At 30.9% G+C, this 23,489-nt stretch overlaps 6 protein-coding genes across 6 annotated transcripts; all 6 read left to right on the forward strand.

Moving 5' to 3' along the window:
* Positions 1-393: 393 nt before the first annotated feature.
* GPI2 (phosphatidylinositol N-acetylglucosaminyltransferase) lies at positions 394-1,431 on the forward strand (the record flags this gene model as incomplete). Its single annotated transcript, XM_004178765.1, has 1 exon — positions 394-1,431. One exon carries the CDS (start codon positions 394-396, stop codon positions 1,429-1,431), a length of 1,038 nt encoding a protein of 345 aa, XP_004178813.1.
* A 1,725-nt stretch (positions 1,432-3,156) lies between these two features.
* Positions 3,157-7,713, forward strand: TBLA0B04590 (transcription activator GCR1-like domain-containing protein; the record flags this gene model as incomplete). Its single annotated transcript, XM_004178766.1, has 1 exon — positions 3,157-7,713. The coding sequence occupies one exon, from the start codon at positions 3,157-3,159 to the stop codon at positions 7,711-7,713; it is 4,557 nt and encodes a 1,518-aa protein (XP_004178814.1).
* A 743-nt stretch (positions 7,714-8,456) lies between these two features.
* On the forward strand, positions 8,457-10,067 carry TBLA0B04595 (uncharacterized protein; the record flags this gene model as incomplete). The annotated part of the gene is made up of 1 exon (XM_004178767.1): positions 8,457-10,067. The coding sequence occupies one exon, from the start codon at positions 8,457-8,459 to the stop codon at positions 10,065-10,067; it is 1,611 nt and encodes a 536-aa protein (XP_004178815.1).
* Positions 10,068-10,792: 725 nt separating this feature from the next.
* TBLA0B04610 (uncharacterized protein) lies at positions 10,793-14,200 on the forward strand (the record flags this gene model as incomplete). The annotated part of the gene is made up of 1 exon (XM_004178768.1): positions 10,793-14,200. One exon carries the CDS (start codon positions 10,793-10,795, stop codon positions 14,198-14,200), a length of 3,408 nt encoding a protein of 1,135 aa, XP_004178816.1.
* Positions 14,201-14,881: 681 nt separating this feature from the next.
* Positions 14,882-16,282, forward strand: KTR4 (putative mannosyltransferase; the record flags this gene model as incomplete). The annotated part of the gene is made up of 1 exon (XM_004178769.1): positions 14,882-16,282. The coding sequence occupies one exon, from the start codon at positions 14,882-14,884 to the stop codon at positions 16,280-16,282; it is 1,401 nt and encodes a 466-aa protein (XP_004178817.1).
* A 4,253-nt stretch (positions 16,283-20,535) lies between these two features.
* On the forward strand, positions 20,536-21,588 carry ARC1 (Arc1p; the record flags this gene model as incomplete). The annotated part of the gene is made up of 1 exon (XM_004178770.1): positions 20,536-21,588. The coding sequence occupies one exon, from the start codon at positions 20,536-20,538 to the stop codon at positions 21,586-21,588; it is 1,053 nt and encodes a 350-aa protein (XP_004178818.1).
* Between the last annotated feature and the right edge of the window lie 1,901 nt (positions 21,589-23,489).

Here is a 23,489-nt window from a genome sequence, read left to right on the forward strand (position 1 = left end):
CTTATACATAAAAAAAAGAGATTTATCAAAAATTTATTAGATACAAACACAAGCAATATTAAGCTATTTGACTTATAATACAAACAGATTACTAATTACTAAGATCTTGTATCTGACCTATCTTACATTTTTTAAATGTTATTTAACAAAATATTGTATATTTTTGATATGCTTTAAATTTTCGGATAGTACCTACGTGTCCAAAAAGCTACAACTATTAAATTTAAAGTTTTATAATATTAAAAGATATTTTTTTTAAAAAGAAAAGGAAATAATATATTTCATAAATAAACTATTCTTATCCAATGGTAATTCATCTTCCTTTACTATATAAAACATTCAAACTTTTCCTTTATGAATAAAACTATAGAATCGTCGTCAATATAACAATCTATGAAACATCACAAAAAGAAACAGTCAGGGCATAACAATAGCCACAATTCCAACAGAGGTATTCTTAGAAAACCAAGATGGAAACGAATATTATGGCAACGACAACCTTATCCTGATAATTATACAGATCTGAATTTCCTTGATGTTTTAAACGAACTTAAAAAATGGAAAGAAGATCCATTAGAACCCGGAGCTATAAAAGTTAATCGCAACAATATAACTTTCATCCGTAACGATTTTATTCGTTTTTATGAATCTGCAATGTTCACCTCATTTATTTATATTACTTTTGTTCTTATATATTATTATAACTGGAACCCCATACGTATTACGTTACAAACCTCATGCTTAATATTCATACTGTTATTTATAATACACTTTTTCCATTCCAATTCGAATAATAATAAACCAAGTTCCACATTACTCAGCATAAAATCTTCCATTATCATTGTCTTCACATTATCAGTTTTATCTCCAGTTTTAAAATCATTATCAAAGACTACTTCATCAGATTCTATTTGGACCTTATCGTTTTGGATGACCATAACATACATATGGACAATCTCACCATTACCAATTCAATCTTCAATAAATGAACTGGGTCCTGACCAAAGCATACAAACTCCTTCAAATCTTTCCACCAATTTACTATTGGCAAATATGGCAGTCCTAGCATCCAGATTATCTAGTGGGAGACAAGTGTTTTGCTTTCTATTAATATCAATCCAGCTAAATATTATTCTACCAAGAATTATCATATTTTTCAATCATTACCTTATTTTCACATTGTTAAATATGATAATTTTCTTCTTTACATACCTTGTCTTAGGATTGAAGAAAACATTAGTAATAGCAAGTGTTTGTGCTTGCTTTCTAATAGTATTACCTGAATGGTTTTTCTATTGGCAAAAATATTACAAGAAGTTCCCATTAGGTGTGGCTCTCAAGACAGATAAACAACAAATGAATCCAACTACTAGTAACGAACCAATGTCTATACTAACCGCTTGGGACACCAAGAAATCAATCCTAGACTGAAAAAAAAACTTTACTACAACTAACTTAAACATTCTTCTCTTTGTAATATTTTCATAATGTTTTGTAACATTCTCTCTATTTTATAGCATCTTGTATAATTATAATCAACCTCTAATACCCATTTACTGTCTGCATATAATAATATAATTGCTGACACTTATTTATAAAACAAAAAACGCATTGTCCAGGATTCGAGCACCCTTTACTCACATGACTACAACCCGTGCATTTACATTTTCGACTTCCTGTTTTCCTGTTTTTTGGAAAAGCCGAAATCGAAACAAAATTTTTGGATCCAGCTTCCACTATCAACTAAACAATCGATTTGGAAAAAAAATTCTCCTGGTTTTTAGTTTTTTTACAATGGATTAGAAGAATTAAAGGAATCAATTCTATTTGTGACCTGTTTGATTGTAACAGCTGAATTCTTTGATAATCAAGAAGGCTAAGGAACTACTTTCTATTTTTCCAACTCTAAAGTTTCAGAAGGCCCCAGATTTGCCGCCATCACGTCGTCAAAACCGTTCTCGAGCAAGAAACTCAGTTGGTGAGATTCATCAAATACCATCGTTGAAACGCAATTAGTTAGTCAGGTTTGCAGTGTCTCTGGCTAATCACAAATAGGCTCTTTAATTCCTTTAATCTGGATATTCTAAACCAATTATACGCTGTGAAAGACTTGCTACCAATAGTCTTTCAGCCGAATGAAAAAAATTCCTCTCATCATTTGCTTATTGTAGTCACACTCTTACCGCTTCGGTCTTTTACTGCCAATTGGAAGGTTACAATTATTATCTTATTATTGACAATATATTTTTTTTTCTATTGCTTCTACAGCAGTTACCTAGCCAGCAGCACTCTATTGTTAATAATAATTATTAGATTACTATAACTGTTCTAGGTCTTTTTTCCCGTTTACTTGCTAAGACTAGAATAACCCATATTACTGTACTGGAGTTTTAATTTCTGGTTCGAAATATCCATATTTGGTAGGACTTCGATATACATTGATCAAAGAGAAACTTTAGTACCTTTCATACTAATTTTACGTGTCTTCAACTAGTAACTAGCTAATAAGAAATAGATTGCCTATTTCAACAAGAGTTGTTACTGCTTATTTTAATTCTATTCTTTGATTTCATCGTGTTTTATTGGGCAATATCTTTGTGCGATTGTGCCTCGTGTCACATACCTATTTCCTCATTCATATTAAAATTTAGTAGTAGCAGTTGCAGCTGACAAGCTAATTAGTTGTTGGAACCCTTTCAATCATTAGCTTACAAATCGAAGAAGTACTAACGTAAAATAATTATAAAATTAAATTTTAATATATTAAGAAAGTTTGATATCACCCCACAGTTATTTTTTTATTTTTATTTTTTTTTTAATTTACTTTTTTCCCCCAGAAAAATGGTATGTATTGTATTATTCTTTGTCTCAATCTTTCTCTCTTATCGTATTCCATTTGTGCTTACTTTCTTGTTAAATGTCAGCCTCATTTCAAAGTGTCAGTAAATCAGATCATCGTGAAAAAAACGAAGAATAGACTAAAACTATTATTTTACCTTTGTAAGGAAAATTGCTATTTTTTTTCTAAAATATAATTATTAAACATAAAATTATACTTTTAGAGATAGATTTATGATTTTTATTCTGAAATACGGTTGATGAAGTAACCATATCTATAATCCCCCCCTCCCCCTTAATTTTTTTTTCATATCATCCATGTTAAGAAGCGGGCCTAATAATAGCAATAAAAATAACGCTAATAAGCCTGCTAGAAAAGGATTTTATATTCCTGATTCTCCAGGTAGTAGCACAATTTCAGGGAATTCGACGCCAAAAATAACCGAATTAAATACTAACATTATCCAATTTTTTTTACAAAAACAAGATCAACAGCAAAGCTTATACTATGACAATAATAACAATTTTAACAATGGAGGTTCAAATATTAATAATGACTCACTTCTTACGAACTCGAACCCAAATCCAAACCTAACTACAACATCTAATTTTAACATCAATATAAACCATAACAATTCGTCAAATATAAGTACGAATTTTTTTACAATAACAAAATATATATTACAATCATATTTCAAAGTATCCAACAATGATTTACCCCCTTTAAGATTAGTTGATTTAATTGTTGACCAGATATATCCAGATTCCTTAACATTACGAAAATTAAATGAAAATGCAAGTATGCGACCTTATCATTACTATAATACTGTATCTAGAGATGAAAACATCTCCAGATGCCCTATATTTTCATTAGCAGTATATTTTCTAATACGATGGAGTCATCCAAATCCACCAATCACCACCGAGAATTATATGAATATTCCTCTATTAGATGTATCATTTTTATCTTTAAACCAAAATGTAGATTATAAAGGTCCAGTTCCACTAAAAACACCAACTTCATCAGAAAAAATATCTCGTGCAAACAATTTTGATCCTCCAAAAGAATTGATTTATTTATTATTCCCGTGGTTACCAACTTTAAAACAAGAGATTCAATTACTTGAAAGATCAAATTACAGATTATATTCTTTATACGAACTATTTGAATTTATTGCAAAATCTTTAATTCAAGATTTGAAGTATCTAACAAAAAATCCTTCATTGCTACCAAATATTGTAACATTTGTTGCTAAATTTGTACCTGATCTATTCCAACACGAACTCTTTGTAAACGATAAAAGCACATCTAAAAATATTTCGAACGAACCTATACTAAATAACTCAACAAGATATAACAGTGGACCAAATAATAATAACATTGATACACCAAACGTGAACTACTCCAATAACCAAAATCTTAACAATAATGGTAACACAAATTATCTATGGAGTAATTACAATAATAATATAATGAACTCAAATGAATCGTCAAATAATACAGACAATAATAGAAACAATAATTTTAATTCCATGTACAATAATATTACTTCATCCGTGAATAATGAGCAATTTAATAAGTTCAACGGTATGTATTCCTCTGTATCTTCAAATGGACAATCGTTAATTAATCCAATGCCGTTTTCATCTAATGGCATCTCATCACAAAATTCTAGTGTTAATTTTACCTCAAATGTATCTAAAATAAATTCTGTTGGTACAGAAGATATTTCTACGGATAAATATAAAGAAGCTCTTCCTAGAATGTTGGACTCTCATTACATGTCTATTTCTAAGAGATTAACTACCGAAAATGTAAGACTAAGTCAGCAGGTTACTCAGCTAAGATCTGATTTAAACTCAGTCAATTCAATGTGCAGACAATTATTAGAATTACAGAAAAAACTATTAACAAACGTTAATAATTTTAATAATAATAATAACCACATTAATAATAATTATAATAACAACATAGGTATTCAACCTACTAATAATGCTAACAACATAAATATTAACGATAGTATTGATAACTCCAATTTAGATCAATTGCTAGGCGGAAACTCAAATGCATACAACAACAACAATAACAATGCCAATCCCAAAAATAATGACAACCAACAAGCAATGTATTCTCAGAATTATCCAGCTGCCACTGATGCTTCAAATTCCACAGGATTTAATTCAAAAAATGGCAATAATAATATTATCATTTTAGATAAAAATTCAATTAATATGGAAACTTTATCACAATTATTTTCTTATATGAATCAGAATAGCAGTAAAACCTCGAATACTAATAATCAGTTAGGACAAGAATATCAACAATTTCAACAACCAAATGTTCAAGCATCACAACAATTGCCGTTCCAGCTATCTCAACAACAATTACAATCTGTACTCTCAACACAATATTCAAATCAGCAACAAATGCAACACCAGTTACAAGCACAAACTCAACAAAATGCATCACAAAACCAATTCATTTCTTCAGGAAACCGCTCACAATCCGTTAATAATCCTCCAGAAACTATGATCCAACAACATCAGGAATCAAATATTCAAGAACAACCAATGCTACAACGAGGTAGATCATACCCTATGCAAGCATCTACTCAATTCAAAGAGATACAGAGCATGCATCAGGAGAATTTTACAAATACCCAACAAACAAGTTCAACCAACAACATATCTACTATCTCTGCTAATGAAGATAAACAAACTTTACAACAACCATCCATACCACCTCAACAAGCAAGGGCCACTCATATTGTCAATGATGAAATTGTATTATCTCCAATTATGAATTCTGTAGAACTTCACAAATCATCGTCCAATTCAAACCAACTTCCATCACAACACCTACTTCAACACCAAGATACACAAGGCACGAAACAAAACTTGGGTCAACAATCATACGCATATTCTACGGCGGACACACGAGTTATTTCCCAAGATCAGCAACAAAACTTAATATCTACGCCCCATCATTCATCACAAGTATCAAGCATTCATTCTACTCCATCTCAACCAGGTATACAAACAACAATCACACAACCTACAGATTCGCAACCTGCTAGAAGGCCTTATCGTATTCCAACGACAATCCCATCCACTGGTAATGGTATTTTACTCTTATCACCCATTAATGAAGATGATCGCAATTTAGGTCCTCCAAGTCCTAAACGCATTAGATTAGACGATAAACAGACTACTTCACAAACTGCTCTAAATGCTCTTTTAAAAAAATCTAACGATAATATGATGCCAACTAATAAGAACGTAATTCCATTAAATAACAATGAACGAAACTCTATTACAGTTGACAATCAACCAGGCAATATGTTAGGTAATCAAACTAGTAACGTATCAAATGCTTCTCATGAAAATGATGATGATTTGGCCTTCCCTGGAATGTCACCTTCCCAAACTGTGTTTTTTGATAATCATGGACTTACACCACAAATTGATTCAGTTATCAGTGCAGTCTCTGGCAACTTTAACAGAGATACTAATACAATTAATAATCAAGCAAATAATGCTGAAAATATAGGCAACCTTCAAAATTTAATTCAGAATATTCCTTCTAATCAAATAAACTCTGCAGATAATATGATGAATGACTTTGATCAGGAACCCATATCTAAAACAGATCCGACAAACACTGGAGTTGTTTCCAATCAATTCAATGGTACTAGCACAAACCAACTTTCTTCTACACAAGAACATTCATCAGATGAATTGAACAATCCTCAAATAAATTCATTAGAAAGAATTGATACGAATAATACAGAAGCTTCTGTTGCAAATAATGAGATAGATAGCACTTTATTACCAGCTAATTCAAACTTGAATACAAAAGGTAATCAAGATATCACTATAGAAACCAATGCTGAAATTAATGATACCAACGCTACGAGCGCTAAAGAGAATAAAGGGAATAGCTCACCATCTAATGCTGCCATTACTGTACCAAATAATTCCGAATCTTCCAAATCTAATTCTGTAACTTCCAATTCTAATTCAATGACATCCAGTTCTAATATATCCGAAACTCCTAACACAGTAATTACACCAAACACCCAAGATGATTCTAGCAATGAGCAAACAGGTTCTAATACTTCAGTTGCTGCAGATACCAATGAAACTACTAGTAACAAAAAACTAAATACGAAAGATAAACCAGTAACAATTGTAACTCCCATAACAACATCGTCAATTTATTCTGAAAGTTCTGAAAAATTTGGAACAGCGGCAGAATATAGTGCTGCACCAGTAGAATCTTCAAGCAACAGTAATATTACCCTAATTAGTAACTATAGATCTCTACCAATTCTACCTTCCGGTATGGATACATGGAGTGGATATCAGAATACTAAATTAGATTCAGGAACTGATAATTCGAAAATTAAGTATAAACTTTCAAGAGACAATAAAACAGTTTGGGATTTATATACTGAATGGTACATTGGATTGAATGGCAATTTACCAATTGTTGAGCTAATCAAAAGCTATGGTTTTAGAAAATGGAAAGTTTCTCAGGATTCCCATTTTTTCCCAACAAGACGAATTATTATAGATTATATTGAATCTGAGTGTGATCGTGACATTAATTTAGGAAGATTCCGCGATCTTTCAAAACCTAGAGAAGATTTCAGGAAGATTTTAGTAGGAGATTTGGAAAAGTTCCGGATTAATAATAGCTTGACATTAAACTCGTTGTCTATGTATTTTAGAAACTTGAGTAAAGCCAACAAAGAAATTTGCATATTTGAGAACTCTACAAGTTGGCCAGTTCGAAAGATAGGGGATGCAGAAAAAGCACAGTACTGTAAGAGACAGCCAACCTCACAAAATTCTCATGATTCTACAGATTAATATTATTATTGATCCCGTAACAACTGATGATATAGTGACATTCTAATACCTGACGAATTATTTCTTTTTATGTAATACTAAACTATTATTTTGTTGAATTCACGAAATTTATGATAAATTTTTATTCTTTTTTTTTATATTTTTTTTAATTAAAAATAAAGAATTGTACTATAGACATGTAGAGTATTATTATATAATTTTATACATGTAACTTTTTAATGACTACAATGTAATAATATTATTTATTATTAATTTCCCTTTTGTAATTTATTGATTTGTTTTTATCTATTTTTAACTATTTTCCGATGTCCCGAGGTGTCATAGTATTTAAATTCTTGATGAGAGAAATTAGGAAATATTGTGATAACCCCGATGCAAGGAGGCTGAAAAATTCTTGAATCATTAAGAATGGCTTAGCAAGGTAGCACGACCTTTTTGTTTCGAAAACAAGAGTTTAATTATCTAAGGAATAAGTTACTTAAGTATATATTATTAGCGTAATACATATAATATTTAAAACATTTTACACATAGGAATATTTCAAAAAATAAACAAACAAGAGTTTAAGGGCTATTCTTATTAGTCTTAGTTTTTTCATAATATTTTTTTTAAAGCTTATACTAATTATTTGATAATTAGTGGTTTAAAAAGTGAAAAATATTGTACCTTAGACTTCGCTTCTTAAAGTGGAAATCAAATTTCATTTAGAATATAAGATACTATATATGATAATATAATGCACAATGGCTTATGAAAAATTCGTGGTACCAAAAAATTTTACCGTTTGCCAATCGTTAGAGTTATTGAACACGATATTAAAAAACCACAATGATAATTTAATACAGGAAGCACAATCATTAAATACCTCAAATTCTATTCGAAAATGGGGTAAGATGCTAAAGAAAGTTGAAAAATTGGAGGATTATTTTAAAGAATCCATAACAACAATTGAGAAAAAATTCAAAGTAGAAAATATATTAAATCTATCTGAACAGTTCAATGTGGAAGTCCATGCTGCTTCACAGACTATGCTATTAACCGTGGACGATATTAGAGAGACTAAGAGAAAAACTGTAGATAGAATTGAGGATGCAAGGAATAAAAGTAAACTAGGTATATTTGCTCCTAACCCTACAGAATCTATCTTTGATTCTGAAAAGACAAAACATAAAAGAAGAGCCAAACAAGCAGAAGAATTAGCTGAGAGAATTGATGCAGCAAAAATTAAGGAAGAAAGACAAGAAGTCATTGATTACCAGCAATATTTAAAGGATGAAGAAGAAAAGGAAAAACAACAAGCAATTGAAAAATATATTCAAGATGAAGTTGAAAGGCGACTTGATGCAGAATTTAATAGAAGAGTGGAAACAGAGGTCCAACTTAGAGTTGAGGTTGCAATTCAAAGGAAAATGGAAGAAATAATGGGCATGACTCCAGATAGACATTACCCCTTGGACGAAAAAAAGGCCTATGCTACCGATTACAAAGCACCTTTTGAAACTGAGCCTAAAAGACAAATTAGTTCTGGCTTTGGAGATGACTATGAAACAGAACAAGAAATAAATCAAAAAGTATTAATCGAAAGACGAAGGGAAGAATTAAAACAGGAACAATTGATTAGACAAAAGCATATGGCAGAAGAACAAAGAACTAGATATACTCCAATAACAAACAGCTTAACCAATAATAATGACCTGTTATATCAAGTGGGCAGTTCATCAAGCACACCACAACGTAGCGTCACTATGGCCACAAGACCCATTTCGTACCAACATACCAATAGCAGTAGTATTACAAGTACAAGCGTTTCTACTGGACCTTATACTCCGACTTTACCTCCTAGATCCAACTCTATTAGTAAAAAAAAAGGGATCCCACCTGTCTCTCAACAGCAAGAATTTGTTCCTCCTCCACCTTCTTACGATACTTCTGAATCGATTCATAATGAAAATCAAAATTCCAGTGGTAGTCAATTGAATTTACAACACAGTACCCCAGGTATTACTAGAACCCAAAGTCTTTACAGTTCTCCTTCTACAAGAATACCAAGCCGCCCTGGTACTACCACTACTTCAACCAATAACTACAGCACTACCACAACCACATCCAATGACCATGGTATTACTACATCAACGACAACAACCACTATGACACCGCCTCCAATTTCAAATGGTCTTCCTCCTAGATTACCAAAAAGGACCTCTATGTTTCAATCGTCTGGCCCAGACTCTTCTTTCCAAAGATCTAATACTATGAACTCCTCAAATCAAGAGCATGACTCTTATTATCCACCACCTACGGAAAACCGCCCCTTCAATTACAACACTCTATCCTCTACTCTTCCTAAGCAGTAACTTACCTCAAACCCATTATTAAACTATTCATTTTCAATCTCTCTTATATATAGAATATATACATACACACACACATATATATATACTGATCTGAACAATTATTATATACATTTGTAGTATATTCAAATCTGTCTCTATCAATACCAAACACGGCAAAATTTCCCGAACATACCTATGATCCAAATTGATATTACAAGAACAAAATAGGAACATATTCCTTCTCTATATTATCTAAATTCGATTTTTAGGTTTGCAATTTACCAAAAAAGGCATATAACATGACACTTAATAGTACATCTGACGTAAAGGGGAATGCCAAAAAGGGGGGTTTCCTTTTTGTGACAACCACTAATACCAAATTTCGTAATTTAATTGAAAAATGGCAATTAATCCTTTTCAAGCATTTGAAGAGGAGGCTTTTACCTAAAACGGAATGCCACTTTGGCTCTGATTCTAATCAAGAAGACAATTCTTAATATAGCATGTCTTCAGAATTTATACATATTTTCCAAAAGATTCTTGAAAAAAATATTAAGTTTATTTGAAATATTTAATCAAGATGAAAGTTATATCTTGTGCTTCTTAAAGTTTACCTTAGATGTTTACATAAGATTTAAGGGTCTAAAAAAAAGAAAAAAGTTGTACTGGGGGTGATTCTAACCGATGCATTATTATTTAATAATAACCGTAGAACAATAAATTTACATAATACCAAATACAATAAAATGGGCCAGGGTAGGTTTAATATACCAACTAATTTTACTCTATACCAAAGTTTAAAGTTATTAAATGATATTCTTTTAAACCAATACAATAATTCTTATAAAGAAGTTGATTCAATGAAAAAAACACATATCTCATATAATTCAATACCTGCTTGGAATTTAATGTTAAAAGAACTAATGAATTGGAACGATTATTATAACGATGGAATGGATTTAATCGAAGACTATTTCAATTTCAAATCTAAAGTTATCGATGATTCTTCAATTTCAGAAGAAATTAAAAAGTTATTGGATGAATTTATAATTCTAAATTATAACATCTTCAATTTGAAAAAAGAAATTAATAATAAAATAGATTCAATTCGTAAGGAAAATGCAAAAAATGACAAGCTTGGGTTTTTAAAAATGAAAATTTCAAATTCAAATTCCATATTTCAATCAAAAAGAGAACGATTGAAAATGGAACGTCAACGTAAACAAGATGAGATGAATTCTATAGAAGCGGTAAAAATTTTACAAACGGTAAATTTACAACAAGCATTACCAATGTCAGATTTCCTCTCAAATGAGGGTTTCCCTAATGAATTACCATCATATGATGATTTGCATTCAAGAACCGATAGAGAACGAGATTTAGAACATGAATTAATTCAACATGTTCAATTGGAACAAACACGCTTAGCACGAGAAATAGATGAACAAGAAAGAATGGAAAGGGAACATGCAGAACAGAGACGTGCAGATTTGTTAATATTTGAACAGCAAATATCTCAGGGGCAAAACGGTGATATTATGCAAACGCAACAAGAACTACTTGTCCACGATCGAATACCGTCGATACAAATTCCATTACAACAAGTTGAATCTCGAAATAATGAAGAACAAAGAGCCAGAGAGTTGACAGAACAAGCTAAACAGAGACAAATATTAATGGATGAAGAATTAGCAAGACAATTGGAAGATGAGGAACGATTACTTGCAAATAATCAACAACATTTTGATATCACTTCTGGACTGGAATTGGATGCTGTCACCCTTGTAAATAATTCTACGAATTCCCTTAACATAAATCATAGTTCAAATATATCTGATTATCCTACTTGTTTCTTATCCATGAATGATACGTTTGGTGAAAGTAGTACGAATGCAAACGAGGATCATGATAATGTCTATTTTCAAAATACAAATGAAGATCTAGATAATGACAGTCTACTGTATGAGCCAATAAAATCCCCGCAATTGAATATAACACATTCTGGATCACCATCAGGTAATACTCAAAACTCATCCTCCCGTAATACATCACAAAATAACTCTAATAGAAATTCACGAACTACTTCACAATATAAGTTTTTGCAAGATGCACATCAAACAAGAGAATATTTTGGTACTGTTGAAGCAAATAGAAACCCATCATTTGAAAATGATGAACAATTAAGTCTTTCAAGATCACAGATTACGGAAATAGAGGAAGGGGATGTAACTTTAGATGATGAATTAAATTCAATGTCTCCTGATAGTATTGGAGACACAATTCTTCCAGAGACACATAGAAAGATGAAAATACAAAATGAACAAAACGAAGAAGAAGAAAGTGGAACTAGCAAACGTCGTGAGGCAAAAAAAATTGATAGGATAGAAAAGGAAAGAATGAAACAAAAGAAAGCAGATGAAGAATGGAGACAACGAATCGAGTTAACACAACTGCAAGAAAAAAAGAGGGAAAAAGAGAACGGGAAACTTAATCAAAAGCGTTATAATAGAGTAAATTCAGTCACTCTAGAAGGTAATAAAATATCGAGACTAAATTCAGGTGACATACAAAGGAGATACTCTGATAACATATCATCTTCTTTGGAGAATAATACCTCCTCATCCTTAGAGAATAATGATACATTCTATCATGAACCCCAAATAAATAGGAAAACCAAGAAAAATAATACTTGGTCCAATCCATTTAATAAAAAAGAGTCTACTGGTAAAGAAGGTGAATATAAGAAAATACCCTTATCTCAATTGAATTTGCGTGAATCTTATACTAATGGAAATTCCAATTCTAAAACTTCACGAAATAAAGTGAAATTGCAAAAGGAAAATAAATCAAATGAAGCGGTGAATATCGCTGCACAATTAGCATGGGAGTCATTTACAGATGATAACAGAGTCCCTAACGAAGAAGAAGGTTCTATGCCAATAAGACAGATGCGTACAAACCAATCTGATCCATTATCTAACCGAGAACGTTATTCTAATGGTATGAGACCAAATCATAATAAAAATTCGATTCAAAGTGCTAATATATCACCTGTATTAAGTTATAGTAATAGTTCAAATAGTTCTGGTAATCTACTGCGCACTCAACCAAAGAAACATACTAGTGTAAGAAATGCTAATACCACAACAAAGAAGAAAAAAAAAGTAGTTAAAAAACATCAACCATCCAGTTATAATACTAAACGAATATCCAAAGTTATGAGCGAATTAGACGGTGGAATTGATAAAGACTCTTGCGAACAAATCATCAACGAGATTCTTGTTTCGAATGAAAATTTACATTGGGATGATATTGCAGGGTTAAATTCTGCTAAACAGGCCTTGAGAGAGGCTGTAGAGTATCCATTTCTACGGCCTGATTTATTCAAAGGTTTAAGAGAACCGACTAGAGGAATGCTATTGTTTGGGCCACCTGGTACTGGGAAAACAATGATAGCAAAGACTGTGGCTAGTGAATCTCAATCCACTTTTTTCAGCATCAGTGCTTCATCATTACTTTCTAAATACCTTGGGGAATCTGAGAAATTGGTCCGTGCCTTGTTCTATTTAGCTGTTAGGTTAGCTCCATCGATAATATTCATCGATGAAATTGACTCTTTATTAACTGCTCGAGGAGATAATGAGAATGAAACTGGTCGACGGATTAAAACAGAACTATTAATCCAATGGTCCAAATTGTCTCAAAATCCAGGGTCCTCCAAAGACTCTGAAGTTGATAACAGAGTTTTACTACTAGGTGCCACGAACTTACCATGGGCCATCGATGAAGCTGCCCGTCGTCGTTTTTCAAGAAGATTATATATTCCATTACCTGATTTGGAAACAAGAATACATCATTTGAAGAAATTGATGAGCAGACAAGAACATCAACTACGAGAGAAGGACTTTACCGCTGTGGGGAAACTTACCGAGGGTTACTCGGGCTCTGATCTAACTGCATTAGCCAAAGAGGCTGCAATGATGCCATTACGTGATTTAGGCCACAGTCTGCTGCACGTAGATTTCGCTAGCATTCGTCCTGTCGGAATCAGTGATTTCGTGCTAGCTCTCGAGACCATCCGTGGTAGTGTTTCAGCATCATCCTTGCAACAGTATTCTCAATGGTCAGCACGTTACGGTAGTACAGGCTCATAGTATACAGCAAAGCGTTAGCTACTACGATGGTAAAGTCATTCTGAAAGGGAAAAAAAAGTGTCATCCCAATGAAGTAGTTTGGCTATTCACATGTCTCAGTTGCCATATTGGGGCTTTTTCTAAACTATTGTACATTTTGTACTTTTTTTCACTTTTTTCATTTTGGTTAACTTTTTTCAACTTTTTCACCTCCACTCCAGACTTGTTTCGTCTTGGGAATTTACTGAGCCGAGCTGGAGATGGAATGAAGCCGATTGGAGGTTATTTACTAGAATTATTATTGTAGGAAACCGTGATTAATTCTATAGGATATATATGCGACGGTTCAGAAATAAAGTGAGTCGCGATGTTTAAAACATGTATTCTTTATTATTCTAAACATATCAAAGCGGTAATCTTTACACGGATTATAGATACCACACGAGACTGTATCCACTGTAAACACCGGAGTTTTACGTTTACGTGTGCTAGCTGAAAATTATTATATTTATATTTATTTACAGGTTATTTCTAGCTTAGTATTAAGAAGACTTCGAACAAATAATAAAAGGAAAAAAAACAGATTAGAATAAGTGCAACCCAGCGACCATGGTTAGACTTAGAACTGTGCTGTTTTTCTCAAGAAGATACTTCCTCGGTGTGTTGGTAACCACTGCCACGCTCTGTTTTGCTATTGGATCAATGGTTTATTTACACAACTCCCAATCACATTACGTTGATAATATTAAGGAAACCACAAAGACATATTATAACAATGCATTGGATTATATAGGTACACCTGATGCAAATTCTACTGTAGGAAACTTGTTGAATTGGGCATCCAGTAACAACAACAATGATAATAATAATAATGGTAATAGTCCGGCATGGATTCCTGAGGGCAATGACCTGGAAACCATGAATGAATTAATTTCAAAATTGAACGATCCTTTGTTTCAAGATTTTGAATCATTTACAGACGATGACTATAAAAATATCTTCACAGACCGTCAAATTCTTTATGATGACGTCGTTAAGAATAGTCAGGTTTCCGAACCCAAAGTGGATAATTTAGTTTATAAAGATGATGATTTGGCTGGTCAGGCAAAGGCTACCATTTTAAGTTTAGTTAGAAATGAAGATCAAAAGGAAATCATTTCCGCTATTAGACAGATGGAAGATCATTTTAATAAGAATTTTAATTATCCATATACTTTTCTAAATGATGATGAATTTACTGAAGAATTTAAAGAAGCTATTAAAGAGGTTGTTCCAACAGATCGTATTTTACAATTTGGTAGGATTGAAAGTGAAATTTGGGACAGACCAAGTAGTATAGATGATGAAAAGTACCAACAATGTATAGAAAAATTAGATCAAGAAGAAGTTCAATATGTCAAGAAGGAATCATATCATAATATGTGTAGATTTTATTCCAAAAATTTCTATAAACACCCACTCCTACAAGATTATAAATATACTTGGAGATTAGAACCAGGTATTAACTTCTATTGTGACATCAATTATGATGTTTTCCAATTCATGGAACTGAATAATAAAATTTATGGTTTTGTATTAAACCTTTATGATAGTCCAGAATCAATTAGATCATTATGGACAACAACCATGGAATTTATTAATTCAAATCCAGAGTACTTAAATTCAAATGGTGCTTTTGAATGGTTAAAAGATAATGGTCAAAAACCAAATAATTTTAATATTACTGGCGGTTATTCCACATGTCACTTCTGGACTAATTTCGAAATTACAAACTTGGAATTTCTAAGAAGTGAACCATATGAAAAATTTATGGATTTCCTGGATGAAAAAGGTGGATTTTATTATGAAAGATGGGGAGATGCTCCTGTCAGAAGTATTGCGTTAGCATTATTTGCTGATAAGAGAAGGATCCATTGGTTTAGAGATATAGGTTATAATCATGCACCTTATACCAATTGTCCTAAATGCCCACCAGACTCAAATAGATGTAATGGGAATTGTAAACCAGGCCATTTTACCCCTTGGAAAGAGTTGAACATTGAAAATTGTCAACCAGTTTGGATCAAATATATTATGAATGAAGAGGAAAGGAATTTATATTGATCATTCAACGCACATCAAACATTTTTAAGTTAAATATCTTATTTTAATTTGCTTTGTTTCAATCTGCTTTGTTTTAATCTGCTTTGTTTTAATCTGCCTTTTATTTATTCTGTTCTGATATTTTATTTATTTATTTGTTTATTTGATTTCATCTTTCATTTAACTTAGCATTATGCAATACACAATATATAATATATATAGCAAATTATGACTTTTTTTTTAAAAAATCATAGGAACTATTACTAATCTCTCAATCATACAACTTGAATGTTATACTAAGAATAAATGAGATTCTATAAATAATTAAAACTACTTTAACAAGTAAAAACAGTCTCCTGGAAATAAATAACAGCTAGATCGAATAATTAAAAAGATCAAACTAAGTATAAATGAGTTTATCGTTCTGGCCAATACTGAAACTAAGGCCAAAGGATTGATGTCATCTTTTTCTGTATATTATCATTCATATACACTTTATTTATCTTTCAAGTAATTACAGATATCGAGCAATCTTCATTTTTCGGTAAAGCAGAAATGACAGCGAATCTGTCAGAATTCTATTTATAGATCATTTACACAAGTAGGTTGTGGAAATAAAAATAAATTTAACACGGGGAATATTTTTGTGATAATATTTCAAATGTATGTCTTAATTAAAAAAAAATCCTAGTATTTAGAACAAGAATAAGCCAGTACATATTCATATATATATATTTATTTTTAGCAAAAAATTGCCTAAAAATTTAACTAAAGACACAGCATATAAAACCAATTACTTAATATGTTACGAATCGTTAGTCAAGGGTACTTTGGGTTACTTGTGTATAATTCTTAAAATAATAAGGGCTATATTTCTGTTGTTATTATTGACTAAATATTTTTGTTTTAATTTCTAAGTATGCCCCCATGCTTATCACTTGAGACAATTTATAATTCAGTGAGCAATATACAAAGCATCTTTTATATTGCAGCGTAGCTTTTTTTTTGCATACCTTAAAGCTTGTTCACATAAGTGTAGACGTACCATTATTTATATAAAAGAAAAAATCTACGATATCAATACATTTTTTGAGGTTTTTTTTAAGTTCAACAATAAACACAGTAATCAGTAATTTAAATATGGTTAGTTTATTACTTAATTGAAAAAATAAGTTTAAAGAAATAATTAAAACAGAGCTCCAATCCATTAAAAAATATCGAATTTGTCAAGATCTAAATAAGTTCTTTAGAATATTGAAACATCAACATATTGCTTAAAGAATTTCATTTTTTACTATGCCAGATATTGCATATCATTTATCATTACAGAATAACGTATATGCATATAGCGCAAGAAACATAAAGTTTCTTTATTTCAATTAAATTATTGACTCTCATTTTATATTTTGATAAAAGCTTGACAAAAAAAGGTAGTGTAAATTAGTGTAGTATAGTTAAATATGGATATATCATGTTGCTCTTAATAGCTCAGGGAAATTAGTGGCTACTACTGCCCATTGCCAATAAATATGAAAGTATCTTTAAATAACTTGTCTCAAGAAAAATAGCTTAAGTAGAAAAAACAATATTATAAAACAATATTATAAAAGATATTTTTCAAAGAATTGTGTCTTTTCACTGGTTTTCATATTATTTATATTCAACTGCTATTACTAGTATTTATATGTTTGATGCTTCAGTGAAAAGTCCGAAACTGCATACTGAAGTCCGAAAACTTTATTAAAAATAAAACGCGAACTAAAAAAAAAATAGTTGCAAAATTAATAGCAACCTGTTTTAAATGTTATATATATATATATATCCATCAGGCACTTCCTCATCCGGTCATTGTTCAAGTAAAATTTGTGATCTCTAGATAGGTCTCGAATTTCTTAATCAATTGGAACAAAGCCATATAGCCTCTGGCAGGTATGGCTGCCGTGAAAAGTTAACAGTATTATAGAAATAGTATTTCCAGATAAGAACCACTTTTACCGCCGATTTAAAACAAATATAAAGGTTCTAACTTCTGATCTGGGTTTCACAACCATTTTTAAGAGAACAGACTATTTTTATTTTACTAGAAAAAAAATTAAGCTTTAGTTTTAGACCGTAGCTCTGCTCTAGTAATTAGCATTGATTACCTTGCCTTTTATCTTATTTACTTGAAAACTCCTCTTGCTCTTCACATATGAAAAAGGTTATTTGTATTATTAGTTGGCAACTGTTTTTTTTTCATACTCTTTTGTAGCAGAATAATGCTTCCTTATTGTGCTTGTGACAAGCATAGATACTCTTTTTTATGACATCCTATTGAAAAATTTAAAAATAAGAGAAATATGATTATTGGAATCTAGAAAAAAAATAATACACGTACTATTTCTATTTAATTTTAAAACTCTTTTATTTTCATATATAAGGATATACTAGCTCAAATATAAAATTTGGTAGCTTAATACAGCATTTAGGAATGGACAACGGTTAAAAAATAATTTAACTTTAAATATATATTGGAGCTAAAGTTACACCAAGTAAATAAACTTATTATAAATATCTAGTGAATAAACTCTGAATAAAAAAATTTCTGTTGAAGTATTTTTTTTCTAGGAACATAAAATAATTGTAAAGAGAGCGCAATAATGACATATTTTGTTTTACATAATTTAGAGTCTATACAAGTGACAATAGCCTGAATTAAATTAGATATATCATAATTCTTTTAATTGAGTTAACATCCTCTTTAAATTTGGCTCTTTACATTAATCTCCATAATTTAATAAAATTCATGTCTAGATAAGTTTTTCATTTTATCAAAATAGCATCTGAGCCTTTCAAAGTTTTATATTTCTACATTTTCCTAATAGCATTTCTTTGCCTCAACAACTGATTGTAATATTCAAAAAGGTGTCAGTAATTAGCATAAATCGAAAGCTTGATCGATTTTATATTCTGATGGCTAAGTGAAGTACTTATGTTCCGGAGCGCATCAAAAAGTGTAATCTAATGGTAATGTTCTTCAACTGAAGTTATCTTTCTGCCTATCATATATGAAGCCTATTTTGTAGTTACTCAGAAAATAGCATCAACTATTGCCGACTACTTGTTTGTTGGACATAGCAGTTAATACTTATAACATTTAAAGTCAATATAAACATGTAAAAGCTTTTATTATTTTATCGTTACTTATTACCTTTTTTTTTAATATTATTATAGACGCAGTGTAAATGATTCACAAGGATTTTATAAACTTTATTAAATTTTTCCACATGTATATTAACACATTAAACTCTTTGTCCCAAAATTATTTTGTAATGGCACTTTTAATATACTTATCGATTATTAATTAAATACTGCTTACTAACTTGTCTAGTAAAAGTTTTTCAATACATAGTACAATATATTAATTCTTGTTTTCAGCAGAAAATAGAAGTTCAATAGCAAAGTATCCCTACTAACTAAATACTGAACTTTGTGTTGCAAGGATTTTATACAACAATTTATAACCTCAATGAGATCATTTCAAAAAGTTCTCACCTGCTTAATTTTTAATACGTAGACTTTGATAAAAAGTAATGATTAGCAATTAAGGGAAAATTTTGAATATTCTTTGAACACATGTCATTTGTTATTCCTAATTAATTTTTTATAGAATTTGTAAAAAGTAATTAATATCAAAAGTAGCTACAAGGTCTATGCTTGAGAAAAATATTTTAACCAATAAGGTATAGAGAATGAGAAGAAATATTAGACTAATTATAATAGTACTGGAAAATATTATTAAAGTATCATATTATATTCAATAATTAGTCTCTAAAAAGAAAAAATATTATGATAATAGCATCATTCTATGCTATATTCCAAAGAATAATATTACAAACAAATGCTACAATTGTATATTGAACTTTTTCTGATATTATCCTTCTATATAAAATATTCTGAAAACTATGTTAAATCAAGATACTTATGCTTACTTAACTATTTTCATAGAATAACTTTTTAGAGCCAATTTCAATACTATTTTTAAAGACTTTTTTTGAATCTATAATTCTACATTTAAACCAGTATATAATAGTGTCATTATATCATCACGGAAATATTATTTTTTCTAAGAAAAATTTGAGTTATTAACATATAGAAAAAAACTGATAGACAAATTTCAACCCGAATCATCGCGGATCATCATGAAAAGTTCGAAAAGTTTTCAAATATATAAAGGAGGTAAAACTAAAAACTAAAAGGTATAAACTAGTCAATTCAAAACAAGACAAAAGAAAATGAGTGAAGTTGAAGCCCAAATTGCTCAATGGAGAGCTATTGTTAAAACTGGTCAATTAAAAGAAAATTTACCTGAATTAAATTTGCAATTACGTGATAACACCTTTATTAATGGTAAGAATGTTAGCTCAATAGATAAAGAATTATTCGTTGTTGTTTTGCCATTAATGAAAGAATTAGTTAGCAGTACTAAGGATGTTTCTGACGTATATGGCAAATATAGACATGTTTTAAGATGGGTTGATTATATGCAAGAAAATGAAAAAGTAGCTGAAGCTGAAAGAATTGTTATTAATCATGATTTAGTGTTACCAAGAGAAATTATTGAAAAGAAGAAACCAGCTGCCAAGGCAGCTGCTGATGCAAAGGCAGCTCCATCTGAAGCAGATTCAAAGACAAAGGGTAAAGCTAAACCATCTGGACCTCGTGGAAAACCAGATGAAGAAACTTTAAAGAAATTAAGAGAAGAAGCCAAGGTTAAGAAGGCTGCTAAGAAAGCTGCTCAAGCCGCCAAGACCGCTGAAGCTGCTCCAGAAGCTAAACTTTCACCTTCTATAATTGACTTCCGTGTTGGTTTTATTCAAAAAGCTATTAAGCATCCAGATGCTGATTCATTATATGTCTCTACTATTGATGTTGGTGATGAAGAAGGCCCACGAACCGTTTGTTCTGGTTTAGTGAAACATTTCCCATTAGAAGCTATGCAAGAAAGATACGTTGTTGTTGTTTGTAATTTGAAACCTGTTAACATGAGAGGTATTAAATCTACTGCGATGGTTCTTTGTGGTTCAACAGATGAAAAAGTTGAATTCGTTGAACCACCAAAGGGTTCCAAGGCTGGTGAAAAGGTATTTTTCTCTGGCTTAGGTGATGAAGAACCTATGAAGCAATTGAATCCAAAGAAGAAATTATGGGAACAATTACAACCCAACTTTTCTACCAACTCTGATCTAGAAGTTTTTACCACTGATGAAGGTGTTGTAAGAAAATTAACCAACTCTAGAGGTGAATCATTCCGTGTCGCTTCTATCGAAAATGCACAAGTGCGTTAAGCGGGGTGTATTTATCAATTTACATAGATTATATATATATACCAATGTCAATATATGCGAACGTATAATAAGCGTGACTATTTAGCCGCCGTGATAGAATCTAAACCCAGTCTACCATGCCGTTTACACCACCTCATCTAGAGTGTCAAACACTATGAGTATTATACTCAGCTAGAAAGTTATTAATACTTTCCAAAAGTATTGCCATATATCCAGTGTATGACGGAGACTATTCTAAATTTGTAACAACTACAAAGGCAGGGTCTCAATAAACGAAATAAATCCTTGATAAAAAAAGAGAAAAATCTCTTTGAAATTTATTTATTTTTGGAATAAATTTTCATAGATTAAATACTATTTTTATACATCATACATTGCCAGAATTACAATCATATCCTGGCATACGATTTAAATAATTAAGAACATTTTATTAAAACTTATCGAGGTGGAGTAATATAAGACAGGGATATTAACTTTCGATTACATATCTAGAAAACTCTAATCGCATATGTACAGCTACAAAAATTGTAGCTTCTAGTTCTTCATGATTTTAGCTTTAGTATTGAACTGAAGAGTTCATCATTACTTGACAAAGCTTTGGCTTTATTCCGGCAGGGTCATCCTGTTTTTTTAACTAAGTTCCTAGTGTTTTCTGTTTGTTTCTTATATACTTCCCATTCTGTGTACTCATTGATTGACCATTGAAAGTATTACATAGTAAAATGAACTTGGATATCGAAATGAGAAAATCTTGTGTTCTCTTTTGTTACTACTTCATTTCTTAATGCAGTCTCTTCTTTTTTTGCATAAGCTATAATAATTATGTTGAGAATCTCCGTTTAGAGCAAATAGCATGTGATAACAAAAGGCATTTCATATATTCATGCATCTGTTATATCTATTAACGCTTGTAGTACTTATTTTATGCATGTGATACTATTTAAACATCCAGTAATTTATATTAGGCTTTGTCTGGTTAATGTTTTTTAAATAAAAATGAAGCATTCAAAATATATAAAAAGTATTCTTTTGCTATATATATATAGATATATATGTTATATAAAATTATAAGTTTAGACTAGCCGCTTGATATATTGGTAGAGCAACTGAATAATAGTTTATACTTAGTTTAGCTGGTATTAACACGTGCAATTTCTTTTTGTAAGACAGTCGCAATCTTCACACTTGCATGGAGAACATGAGCCGCATTTGCCTGGAGCACAGGTACACCCTTGGCATGTACAACTAGAATATTTAATACCATTACATTGGCAGGTAGTACTCTTTTCACTTGAGCATTCACAACTATTTTTTTGTTCAGGGCATTTGCAATTCTTATATTTTTCAGAACATCCACAGTTATAGTTGCTTATCTCATAGCATTTGCAATCTAGACATTTGCATGTCTTTCCTGGACATTGAATGCATTCATATGAAGAGCATTCACAGACAGTGCATTGACAATTTTGGCAGTTGCTACAGTTTGAAATATTGGTTGAAGACATTGGCATGAGAGGTTTCTGAATAATGTATGTTTGTAATTGTTTGTTGATGATATTTGACTGTTGATACAAAAACAAGCTAGCAAAAAATAGTTTTCAAAATTTAAACTTTCTCACTTTCTTTTATATTAAATATTTTACGCAAATATCGTATAAATGGTATACATTATAATTTGCGTCGTCAGCAATAAGTGCGAAATTTCACAGCAAATCTTGCATGCCAGCAAATCTTGCGCGCCAATATTATTCTACAATAGAAGGGCAGCTAAAAGTTTGCAACTTAATAATGTATAGAAACATAATATTTTTAAAAGTAAGCAAATCTAATAACCCAGTGATTGAATTATACGAACCAATTATTCAATTTAGTAATCTTCTAGAAAAAATTAAGTCTAATTT

Source organism: Henningerozyma blattae, chromosome 2 (assembly GCF_000315915.1).
Source record: "Henningerozyma blattae CBS 6284 chromosome 2, complete genome".
Classification (NCBI taxonomy): Eukaryota; Fungi; Ascomycota; class Saccharomycetes; order Saccharomycetales; family Saccharomycetaceae; genus Henningerozyma; species Henningerozyma blattae.